The 12,801-nt window shown below is 50.6% G+C and overlaps 1 protein-coding gene across 2 annotated transcripts; it reads right to left on the bottom strand.

Annotated features, from left to right (window-relative positions):
* Window positions 1–3,230: 3,230 nt before the first annotated feature.
* On the bottom strand, window positions 3,231–11,656 carry IGFBP3 (insulin like growth factor binding protein 3). Of its 2 annotated transcripts, XM_027968353.2 has the most exons (5): window positions 11,112–11,656; window positions 7,941–8,167; window positions 7,343–7,462; window positions 6,216–6,352; window positions 3,231–4,644 (listed from the first exon to the last, which is right to left on the bottom strand). In XM_027968353.2, the coding sequence occupies exons 1-4, from the start codon at window positions 11,518–11,520 to the stop codon at window positions 6,227–6,229; spliced, it is 882 nt and encodes a 293-aa protein (XP_027824154.1). In that variant the 5' UTR covers window positions 11,521–11,656; the 3' UTR covers window positions 3,231–4,644; window positions 6,216–6,226.
* Between the last annotated feature and the right edge of the window lie 1,145 nt (window positions 11,657–12,801).

Raw genomic sequence — 12,801 nt, 5'->3', positions numbered from 1 at the left:
AAATGATAGAGTCAATATGTAAAAATTAATTGCTTGCAACAATCAAAAAATGAAATTAAGAAAATTTCACTCACAATAGTATCAACAAGAATAAAATACTTAGTAGTATATTTAACAAAAGAAATACAAAATTTGCATTCTGAAAACTACAAAATAGCTTTAAAAGAAATTAAAGATGAATCACAAGCTGGAACCGAGATTGCCAGGGGAAATATCAATAACCTCAGATATGAAGATGATATCACACTAACGGCAGAAAGCGAAGAGGAACTAAAGAGCCTCTTGATGGAGGTGAAAGAGGAGAGTGAAAAAGCTGGCTTAAATTTCAACATTTCAAAAAACTAAGATCATGGCATCTGGTTCCATCACCCCATGGAAAATAGATGGGAAAAAATGGAAATAGGGACAGACTTTATTTTCCTGGGCTCCAGATCACTGCGGATGATGACTGCAGCCATGACGTTAAAAGACACTTGCTCTTTGAAGAAAAGCTCTGACAAACTGAGAGTACTAAAAACCAGAGACATCACTTTGAAAACAAAGGCTTGTCTAGTCAAAGATATGGTTTTTCCAGTAGTCATGTATGGGTGTGAGAGTTGGACCATAAAGAAGGCTGAGCATTGAAGAATTGATGCCTTTGAACTGTGGTGCTGGAGAAGACTGGAGGGTTCCTTGGACTGCAAGGAGATCAAACCAGTCAATACTAAAGGAAATCAATCCTGAATTGGAAGGACTGATGCTGAAGTGAAGCTTCAATACTTTGGCCACCTGATGCGAAGAGCTGACTCATTGGAAAAGACCCTGAAGCTGGGAAAGCATGAAGGCAGGAGGAGAAGGGGATGACAGAGGATGAGATGGTTGGATGTCATCATCAATTCAACGGACATGAGTTTGAGCAAGCTCCGGGAGATGGTGAAGGACAGGTAAGCCTGGCGTGCTGCAGTCCATGGGGTCGCAAAGAGTCAGAAATGACTGAGTGACTGAACAGAATACAAAAAGGCCAAAATCCAACTGCCATTTCTGAGGTTCTGCGAGCAAAAGTGGGGGACTGCGCATGATCCCTGCACACCAAGGGGGTGGCCGGACCACCTAAGCCACCCCTCCAGCCCGCCTATCGGCCCCTAACCTTACCCCATTCAAGGGGCAGGCACACCCCCTTCTCTGACCTGTCTCAGGAAGGCAGCAAGGACCCCTGTTACTTGCTCTCACGCCCTGGTGCTGCAGCAGGAGCCCCAGCCTGAACTTCTCATCGGGCCTCTTACCAGTTTCTATTGGTCACGGAGTCCAAGGACCTAAGCTGGTAACAAAGGGAAGGGAAACCAGCAGCAATGATGCCTTGGGCCTTACTCCTCCCCCTGGGCTCCCCTGCACTCACTCCCCACCAGCGGCACGGCCCACTTGCTTTGTCTCATTTACTATGTTTCTCTACAAGAGCAGTGATCCTGTGTTTTGTTCTCTGCATACAGACGGTTCCAGGATAGAAAACGTGGACATGACTGGTGGAACGTGGGGCTGGGAGAGGAGGCCAGGCCATTCTCAGTGCTGGGGGTGTGGCTGGGCTGGGCTTGTGGGGGTGGGAGCCTGAGATGGCCACGGGGGCAGACACCTCACCCCCAACTTTGGGAACAGATGCCTTCCTGGGCAGTGGGCCGCCCCTCCCCCACACCCCAGCAGGATACTTCGGTGAATAAAAGGAATTCATTCCTGTTCACTATGGAAGTTGTTGAAATTGTAATGAAATAGAAACAAAATAAGGACATTATCTACATTCAAAGTATAACCAGGTTACCATCTGGGTGTATTTCCATTCAGTTGTGTGTGTGTATACAGAATATAATTGCATTCTGCTTTTCCTTTACCTCACCATGAGCATTTTTATGTCTTGTTAACATCAAAAACATTTTAGTAGTGGCATAATATTCCTTTCTACAGAGGTTATTTCAGTTTAAAATGTCTTAGTGGTCTCTGGGCACATTCCAATTAGGCCTTTCTGCTGAGTTTCTGTACAAGGATGGTTGGTTCAAGTTTGGACCACATAAGAAAATGACTCTGGACAGGTTGCCTCATCAGAGAAGCCCTGTTTCATGACACCCATGTCAGCATCAGTGATTGAGATTTTCCTAGTGTGTTCATTTTCTGGTTGAATCCTGGTAAGGTGTTGTCATAGCAACCGCTTGGCCTTGGCCTCAGTGAGTAGAGAGCCCCATCACTCATTTCCTTGTGCCCTTGGGGTTGGTGGCTGGGAACCTGCACTCAGGGCTGGTGAAAGCTGAAGCCTGAGGGTGGAAGGTCTACCTAGGTGACCGAGGAAGGGAAGGTATGGGCAGAACCAGGTGGGTGCAATTCATGTGCTTACTGGACGTGGCAGGAGAGCATTTGGAAGAAAAGGTGACCACAGGTGTGGAAGTGGGTGGAGAATGAGGATAAGAAAGGGCACATGACTTGGGGGCTTCCAGGAAGACAAGCCCAGAGGGCTTATACAGTCAGCATCCTAGGCAGCTCACGGCTCATGGTGGCTCCAAAGGGCCTGCCAGGTTCCTGCCCAGGTCCCCAGGACCACCTCCCACACCCCCGGTGCCCAGAGCACCCACAGAGCTCTCTGCTTATCACACACAGCTCTGTGATGCAGGGCCCACCTTAGATGTTCTACTAACAGGTCAGTTACGGTTCTAAACAGGAGATTCCTTGATGTGCATTTCATCCTTTGATGCCCAGAAGTCACAGGCTCAGAACTTTGCCTGAAGAGGCTCTGTGACAAGGGGCAACTGTTCCAAGGCTGCGGAGAGGGGATGGAGACCCTGGAACCCCACCCAGTGTCTCCTGGGGTTTCTATCCCTTTCTGGCCTCATCCACTCCCTTCTCCAGACCAGAGAGGGGTTGGCTGAGCGGATCACAGGAAAATATGTGCGGCGAATGCTCCAGAGTGTTCCATGCCTTCTCCTGCTCAGCCATGAAGGCTGCCTGGAGTGGTGACAGACAGGACAACAGGGGATACAATCTAAAGGCCACAAAGGTCAGGTGGTCACTCAGGTCAATAAGCTGGCCTCTTAGAATCAGAGGCTCACTGCAGACATGACCCAGTGCCCCCATGGGTACCAGCAAAACCCTGGGGTGCCTCCTTGGGTTCTCTTGACAGAGACGCAAGCAGGGAAAGTTGGAAAGTTCCAACTACAGCCGGAACACCATTGCCCTCCTGTTTGTTAGTAACACAAAAACTGGAGGAAGGGGGATTTCTTTATGGTAAAAATTTTATTCACTATTTATAAATACATTGCAAGACAAACTTTTCAAAAATACTTTTTTTTCCTCAAAAACTTAATTAAAAAAATAAAGGAAAGCTAATAGGTAGGCGGAACATCTTTGAGATCCCTTTGTGTTCTCCAGGAGGGCTGTGTGCAGCGTGGATCCAACCAGAGGCTGCAGGGGGGTGGCCAGGGACTCCTCCCCGCTCTTCTGCAGACTTGGGAGGGCGCCCCCTGGGAAAGTGGCTGAGCCTCGTGCACAAGCCCCCTCCTTCGGTCGTGGCTGTGTTTATATTCTCTAGCAACGCTTACAACTCATCTAGGATTATCTAGTATAGGTGCTATCATATTTGGACGATGACGTATATACTGTGAACAGTCAGGAAGAGGGTACTCTGTGTGTACTTGTGACTTAGAAAGAAAAGGAGGAAGTCCAAGTGCACCAAGCAAGGGCGATTCTCTGCGCTCCCAGTGTCCCTGACCGGCTCCCCAACAAGCCACTCGTCTTCCAGGTTATATAGGAGGATTATTTTTTATACTGTGCCAAGGAGGACAAAAGGGGAGAGATGAAAAGAAACCATTTTTGCCTTCAAGGAGCTTATCCTCAAGAATAAACTTGCTCTTGAATGGCTGAGTAGGAAAACACTGTTTTCCGCAGTCATCTGGAGAGTCAGGCTATGACTTGTGATGCCTCTGGCTGTCGCCCTGCCCCCCTGCCCCATGGGGCTTCAGCAAAGCCCGCGTCTTCAGAAAGCTGCCTGACAAAGAAGGGTCAGAAATCCCCACCTTTGTCGGTTTCCAGAGTTCCCTAGAAAATTCTTGTCATTTTTTTTTTTCTTCAAACAAGATTCCACTTGATTCTCTCCACTTGTTTCCAAGCAGTTCAGGCCCCTTGGAGATACAAAATATCTTCTTGGTCCAGGGACCATGGCCCGGGTAGCCCCAGGTGGGTGTGTCGGGATGCGTAGGCATTAAAGGACAGGGCGTTCCTCTTCTTGATGAGGCCTTGTCTCTCGTCTTACAAGTGGAAACTAAGCGAGTCTACATGAGCAACACCCGTTGCTAAGGCATGAAGTGGAGGGTTGGCTGTGGTGAACAGGTGGGGAGGGTCCCAGGGCAGTGTGAGCTACGGCTGCACCACCGTGCTTGAGCTTACAAGTATTTTTATAGGAAGCAACGAGAAAAATCAAACAGCGTTTCACTGACTACTAGAAAGTGGAAAGATGCCAGGTTCACCATGTGGAAGAAAACTAGGCATTTCAAACATCTCTTTCTAAACTTTGGTTTTAAAAAAAAATCAATTCACCACAAAAAGAAATAGAAGTCGAGGCTGTAGCCAGCTGCTGATCATGTCCTTGGCAGTCTTTTGTGCAAAATAAGGCATATTTGAGCTCCACATTAACTAAAACAGAAAGAAAAAGGAATGTGTTGAAATAAATCTCCCCCAAATCAAAAGGGCTCAATGCCCACCCTGGGATAATCAGGCATGACACCCACACATTTGGCAGAGCAGGGGCTCACTCTGCACTTTTTAATGAAGCAGAGAACTCCATGAGATGCCCACGATGTCCACTAACATAGTTGCCCTAAAATTACAATTATTTTTTTTTAACTTGCAAGGAAACAGAACTGATCACTAAAAATGACATTTTCTTCTGTTTACTTAAATTTATCTTGAGACCATGAAATATATTTATCTTTTTTTCTCCCAGTGGCTCTCAGTTATGAAAAGAAAACAAAATGAAATATGATTTTATTCTTTCACACGATGGTTTAAAATTTCATTTTCATATTAGATTTTTTTTAAAGAAAATCATTCATTTATTAATGAACTTGCTCAAAAATCAAGGAAATCACAAGTTAAAACCAGTCACTAGTTTGCAAAGGAAATACCTTTCATACAGCCTGAAAACAAAAGTTCAACAAAAAGTGAAACCAAAACCATGTTCATTGTTCCCATCCTTGCTAAAACCTGGGGCTGGTACCTGTTGCTTGAGGAGTTTTGTTCTATGATAGTGCAGTGTTAAGTATGACTCATGGGCTTTAAGCGATACTAACTAATCTTTGATAAGATCTTTCATTAAAAGCGGTATTTTATACTACAATCAGATACACTTTCATCTTATTGATCTGATTTTTCTGTGGCTCTTAAGAGTGTCACCAAACAAAGTATAATTAGGACAAGGCCAATTTTATGTTTGGTGGTGCTGGTGGTTTGGTCAGTAAATCATGTCCAACTCTTGCGATCCCATGGAGTATATAGCCCACCAGGCTCTTCTGTCCATGGGATTTCTCAGGCAAGAATACTGGAGTGGGTTGCCATTCCCATCTCCATTCATATTAGATTTAAGTAAACTCTATATTAAAATGATACTAGTCATTGACTCAGGATAGCTGTAATGTATTTTATCAGAAAAAAAAAACTGCTACCATCTTTTAGAAACTCATTCTTTCAACAAGTGCTTCTGGATGAAAACAAATTACATGTGTAATTACATGAACCATGAGGCTCATGGGGGAAAAGCTTAACTTTGGAAATCTTACACTGCATGTGTAAGAATGTGTAAGTGTTGTAAGTTCTTTAAAATGAAGCAAAGTGTCTCCTCCCAGGTGTGCAGCGGCAAAGAATCCAGCTGCAGTGCAGGAAATGCAAGAGATGTGGGTTCAATCCCTGGGTTAGGAAGGTTCCCTGGAGAAGGAAATGGCAACCGATTCTAGTACTCTTGCCTGGAAAATCCCATGGACAGAAGAGTCTAGTGGGAGCATGCATGCGAGGTGTCTCTTAGACAACCTGGCCACAGGCGCTCTTTCCTGCTCTTGTCTGGGCAGATTGAGAGCTCCGTCTTGTGTGTAGGACTGTCCTCCAGGCCAGCGCGGCTGCTGGGTCACCAGCCCCTGGGATCTACAGGCGTCCCCTCCCACCAGGGCCAGGCCCTGCGCCCCCGCGGATCCCTGCCAGTCCCCAGCACTTACGTGGCCACAGTCTACTTGCTCTCCGTGCTGAGGCAGTGCACGTCCCCTTTCCCCTTCACGCTGAAGGCCGGGAGGGGCTGCCCGTACTTATCCACACACCAGCAGAAACCCCGCTTCCTGCCCTTGGAAGGGCGGCACTGCAAGCAGAGCAGATTAAATGAGCCCTGGGGAAGCCCCACCTTGGGGGTCCTATCAATGGGGCAGGTGGTCAGCACCCAGGATGGCTTCCCAGCGCAGTCCCTGCTACCCTCAGAAAGCACAACTGATCAAGGCCTTGTGCGCACAGCATGTGTCTGGGGCCGTGATGGGTGGATGTGAGTGCCCCACAAAGCAAGGGGACCTGGTGGTTTTGTGTCCCTCAGGGTCTCACAGGAGTGGACACTAGACCCCGCTGGCCCTGCAAAGTCTCTGCTGAATGGGGGAGGCATGGCAATGCCCCTGTGTATGTGGCACCTTCTCAGGGTAAGTCTGCTGAATAAGTGATTAATAGAAATATACAAAAAGGCCAAAAAGACCTGTTCAGTGATCACTGAACAGGAGGCGGCCCTCTGATCGAGGTCACTACCACCAACACTTTGAACATGGCTGGGCTGTTCTGTGATTAATTCTGTAGGTACTGCGATAGGAGCTGTCCCACTAAAAAGTCAGTTGAGATGCTGTTAGAACATGATCTGAAATCTACACAGGTGCACTCCCTATGCTGTCAAATGAACACATCTCCCATGTGTCTGATCCTGTACAGCTGGGCACCATCAGGAAGGCATGGGCGTACAAGGGTCTGACATGGGAACTCAGAAGCAGCTTCCTGCCATAGGACATTACATCAGGCTTCTTGGGAATTCTCTACAATTGCTGATGAAAAATATCCCTCCATGGTGCAATGCTAACATGTCCTGGTCCCTCCACGGCTAGTAATGGAGTCCCAGGAGGCCTTACACTGCTTGTGGGTTGGGAAGGAGTCACGGACAGTGAGAAGACATTCATGTGAAGCCCCTCAGGTCTTGGCTGTGGTGGGTGGGGGGCAGGGGCGGGAGCAGGGGCTGCAGCCGAGGACTCAGGTGGAAGCCTGTTCCCTCGTCCAGATCAGCGGAGGAGGGATAGGAGCAAGTTGCTTGGATGGTGCTCACCTGCTTTTTCTTGTAGAAGCCCTTCTTGTCACAGTTGGGAATGTGGATGGCCCTGGGGCTGAGTGTGTTCAGGAACTTGAGGTCGTTCAGTGTGTCCTCCATTTCCCGGCGGCAGGGCCCCTGGGGAGGAGGCACGGGTTACCTGGGAACTCTGTGTCTGATAAAACCCCATAACACCCAGGGAACTGACCATGTGCTCCTCGAGTATCTTTTGTCTGATTTAGTTGTCACCGTTCCCATGCAGATGCCAGCCACAGCCCCCTGTCTCTCTCATGATTCCTCAGGGCAAGCCATAGAACTGGGACAGGGGCACACAGGCCAGGACACTCAGAGGCCAAGTGAACAAAAAGAGGCCAGCTTTGTGAGAACACTGCTCTGCCCAGCAGAGGTCTGAAGAGCAGTACACTGATTCTCATGGGATCTCTGCCACAGGGCGGGGGTCAATATCCCTTCTGTAGGAGGGGCTCACAGCTGCTTGGTGCATCAGCAGGACCACCGGAGTAACTGCTGGGCTCTTGAGTCAATGGTGACCTTGTGATCTCTGGATACCCAGGCCAGGTGGCCCCACCCCCACATCAACAAGAGGAAAAGCTCTCACGTATTCTGTCTCATGCTTGGACTCGGAGGAGAAGTTCTGGGTGTCTGTGCTCTGAGACTCGTAGTCAACCTTGTAGCGCTGGCTGTCCTTGGCATGACCTTTTTTGATGACATCCATCTTGGTGTGGGCGAGGTGGGATTTGGAGTCGGGCACCCGGCGTGTGGTGGGGAGAGCCTGGTTCTCCGTGCTCCCCATGCTGTGGTCTTCTTCCGACTCACTGCCATTTCCTTGAAGGACACAAGGAGGCACAGACTTGACGGTCATTGATATTTGATGACCGTCTTTTCAAAATCTTACTATTTCGATCAAGTCTGATCCACACGGAAACGTGATTCAACAATTACAAATAAGTTTAGAAAAAACACCACAGTAAAGTATTATTCCATAATATTAGTGGTGAGTGGTACTCCCTTGGCCTCAAGAAGTCATCTTTTAAAAATTAAATGTGATGTGCTTCTACAACATATGTGCTGCTCAAGAAAATGCTTTTCATGCTCTCAGCTTTCCCGTATCTCTCACCCTCCACCAGGACGGGGCAGAGCTGAGTCAGTGAAGGCTCAGGCCCATTCAGAAATCCGGCAGGGCTACTTCAGAGCGGGCCTCCTGGGTGTGGGACTTGTGGACAAGCGTATCTTCGCCCCACCTGGACTTGCTGCATCAGAAGCACTGGGGTGATGGTGGCACCTGGGAGTCAGCAAGCCCCAGGGATTCTGATTCCAGCCTGTCCTAAGTGGTACCAGGTAAAGGGCTCAGATGGAGAAACTGAATTCTCTGCAAAGCAGCTTTACCTCAGGCACCTGGACTCAGGAGGCCTGTCTGGTAGTGTTCTATATGGTGTTCACGGCTGCAACTCTTACTCACTGTCCAGGTAGGGTCTGGAACACTCAGGAAAGCTACACAGACCCTGTGCATCCTGGGGCACTGTCCGGGATGAGTCCTTTCTACCCCCTTTGCACAGGAGCAGAGGGGACAAGGACATGTCCATCTCTCAAGGCTTCCAATCCTCTGTGCCAAGAGCTTCACTTTGAAAAGGAAGCCTTCCTGCAGATCTCTGACCATAACCAAGCTAATGCAGACACACTTGCTATGGGCATTGGAATGTCCACAATATCACTGGAATGTCAAGGACTCGGACTAAATGTACAGCTGACGTGGAGCCAGGATGCTCTGCCCATTTCTTTTCCTGGATGAACCTGGGATATTAAGGGAGAAGGGCCAGTAGAGAGCCCCTTCCTTTTGTCTGGTTCTATGTAGCCACGGCACTGTCATAGGATGGTTTCACTCTGACAAGCAGTGCCCTGAGGCTATCCTCCCAGGTGGGGCTCAGTTCACTATCTGATCCTGTGTCTACTACACCTGAGGTGCCAAGTGTACTGCTGCAGCTGACCTGTTCTCTACCCTCCTGAGAACACACCCATCGAGATGGCAGCCTGCTCACCCTCCTGGAAGCCCGCCAAAGCTTCTGGCTCTGGGCTCTGAGGAGCAAATTCTTTGCTCTAGCTTGGAGAATGCTTTTGGAGGGTTGAGTAGGGTTGAAAGATACTCTGCTCTGTTGCAGAAGCTCTGCTCTCTTCAGGAGGCTCTTTGGACAGGTATGCTCACCGAGGTGTTTGGAGAAGTCCCCATTCCCTCTGGTTTTGATTTCCTCACCCAGGAAAAGAAACGGTTCCTTGAAGAGAAGTGGCAAATTTCCCAAAGGGTCTAGTGTCTGGGAAAGCACAAATTCATCCAGCTCAGATCCGATACAGTAAGTTTTAAATTTGGTTCCAATTTCCTTTCATCTTAGTTTTCTCTTTTCAGGGAGTACTGGGCCAAAGGGGAATGCTAAGAATATGTAAATGAATATATTTGCATTTCTTTTTCAAGAACTCTTGAGTAATTTCTTTTGGTTTCTTTCTAAGGCCTGCTGACAAGCACAAAAAGAAACCCCTTCCATTTAAGCCACAGATAATTGTCTTAAACTTTTGACTGTGACTTAAATTTACTTCTCCCCGCTCAAGTGAATTTGAGAAGTCACTTAGATCTTTTTGTAATTTTATAATAAACTACATCAACCTATACTGTGGAGATCCTATGACAGTAATCATAATGCCTATTAAAGTCTGGCCCCAAACGATAATATCTGTAACAACTTCTAAGATCACTTTTTGAATTTCCAAAAATGCACAGTAACAGTGAAGTACTCACACAGCAAATGACCCAACTGCCCTGTCAAACACATCCAGGAATTCTAACAGTCTACTATAGCCGGTATATGTTTTAGGCAGTTGTAATTTTACCTTTTTCACTGGTTTTGGAAAGAAAATAGCCTCACCTGGGAGAGGAAACCTGCACGGAGGGAAATTAGAAGGGGACTTCCATCCTTCCAGCCACGGATGTTGGGGCGGGCGGAGGCTAGCCTACTGTGCTTTGTCCAGCTGGAGGTTGGAGGTGGGGGCTTTTTCTCCTAGCCTTCAGCGATGTGGAAACTTCTTCACTCACAGGACTGAGGCTGGCTAAGCATGCTTCAAAGTTAGAGGAACACCTGCCACCTTCAGAGTCACTTTTTTCTGAACGTCAGGTTGTCCGACTGCAGAAGATATACCCGGTTCCCACCTCCCTGGTTTTGGGACACCCCTGGACGGGACACTGCTTTGCAAACTGTGGTCTGTGCATATCTCAGTACTTTTAAAGCCAGGTACCATTTCCTAGAACGTGCCTGCCCACATTCCCGGTCCAAATGCACCCGGTCCCGTCCCCTGCGCCTCTAGGTCCGCAAGAATCGTCTGCGCGGACACATTCGTTCTTAGTTCGTGGGAAACCCAAGTCCGAATTGTGCCAAACAGTACACGCCCACATTTCCGCGCGGCTCCTGCATGAATGGCCGGAGAATCTCCTCCGTCCAGGGCCTCTCCATTGACCACTAACCTCCAAATCTGCTCCCTCCCTCCCCAGGGAATCTATAATCCGTTTTCGCGGGAAGAGTTTTACAATTTACAAGAACGCGCAACTCAAAGAACGAAGAGAGAAGAAGGCCGGTCGGGGAGGGTATCTCCGGCAAGCGCCCTCGCGTCTTGAGGCTTCAGCTTTCCCATGTACAACCCTTGGGGCGGGAAGAGCTACGAAGGAGCACCACCTCTGACCTTGGCCCAGGGGTGCGCTTCGGCAGCGCATCTGGCGCGGGCAGCTCACCTGGCGCGGGTGGCGCGGGCAGCAGGTAGGGGCTCAGGCGGCCGACGGCGCTGGCGTTGGCGCAGAGCCCGCGGCCGTCCAACAACGCGTGTAGCGGGCGCGGATCGCCAGGCGGCGGCTGGCAGCGGAGGCCGGAGCCACAGCGCTCGGTGTAGACGCCGCAAGGCTGACCCTCGCGCAGCGCGCAAGTGAGACAGCAACCGCAGCCCGGCTCGCGCACCAGCTCGGCGCACGGGGGCGACGGGGGCGGCGGCGCGCACTGGGCAACGGCACGCGCGTCGCACGGCTCGCAGCGCACCACCGGGCCGGCGCCCACCGTGCCCGCCCCAGCTCGTGCCGCCGGCGGTCCACGGAGCAACGCCAGCGCGGTCAGAGCCGCAGCCCAGAGCGCGGGGCGTGCCCGCAGCATGGCGCCCGCCGCGGGGGCCGGATGCTCGTCCGGCCGCGGGGCGCGGGGACTGGGCGGCAGCGAGCTGAGCGACGCTGTAGGAGCGGGGCTGGCAAGGGCTGGCCCTCAGCGTGGAATAGCTGCCGCGCTCGCATCTGGGCGGTCCGGGGAGCGCCGGCCGCTATATAGGAGCCGGGCGGCCGAGGACACGCCCCGGAACGGCGCGCCGGCTGCGGGGAGGGGAGCGGGGGCGGGCCGGCGCAGACCCGGCTCCGCAGACCCGCGCCAAGCCTTGTGTTGCAGGGTCAAGGGCGGGGGCGCATAGCCCGCGGCCGCAGCGGCAGGCACCTGTTTCGCTACCGCAAGCTCGGTGCCCCCCCCCCCCTCCCGACAATCCCTCCATTCCCGGAAACCTGGCAGCCCCACCAGTCTGCAGTCCCAGGTGCCTCCGGCCACCCAGGAGTCTTGGTCACCCCGGGATCTCTGGCGCCCCAGGCCACGCCAGCGACTCTGACCTGGGCCACTCCCTTGCAGCCGCCCTTCCCTCTCTGTGTCCCAGGTTGAGGTCACTCCGCGTCGAAATGGTGTCAAGGAAACTGGTGAGCGCAGCTTCTCACCGTGTGTACTTTGCAAAGCTTTGAAAATTTTAATTCCTCGGGTCGGGGGGTGGAGGATGAATTTCTGAATGAGGATTCCCGATTCGCATCTAAGTCTCAGGGAGCCAAGGACTTGGGGCTTTACCACATGCAGCCCGCTCCCCACAAATGCGCCTCTGCAGGTGCTCACGTGGTCTTCGCTCTTTCCAGATAAGACTTCTCAGTGCCTTGAGGGTTCGCACTTTCCGGGTGTCTGCAAGTCCCTGGTTACTAAAATGGACCGGCGGCAAATGGTTACTTAGAGGGTTTCTCAGAAATTTGACACGCTTGTCTTTGTTTTAGGTATTTTCCCTGATGAGGTTTTCAAATAGAGCTTATATTCACAACAAAAGAATATAAAAAAAACAATAAACCGAGCATTGCTGAAGTGTAATTAATAACTGAACAGTCCTTAAAATTGGTGATATTCACTGTCTTTTTTTTTCAGGCTAGTTTTTTTTTCAAGTTCCCAGCGGTGCGTTGAAATGGAGACTCTGGGAGTCTCGCTCGTCTGTGTAATCTGAACACCTCGCATTACACAGGGCGGGCGGGGGGCGGGCGGGGGGCGGGAGCGGCGGGGTGGTGAGCCGAAGGGCACAATTGCTCCCCGAAGTCTCCGCGAATCCGGTGGGCCAGCTCCGTGCGGGTCAATGGTGTCTGCCCTCCC

This window comes from Ovis aries, chromosome 4 (genome assembly GCF_016772045.2).
Source record: "Ovis aries strain OAR_USU_Benz2616 breed Rambouillet chromosome 4, ARS-UI_Ramb_v3.0, whole genome shotgun sequence".
NCBI classification, from domain to species: domain Eukaryota; kingdom Metazoa; phylum Chordata; class Mammalia; order Artiodactyla; family Bovidae; genus Ovis; species Ovis aries.
Note: the sequence above shows the minus strand (reverse complement) of the source record. Positions and strands in the feature narration are given on the sequence as shown.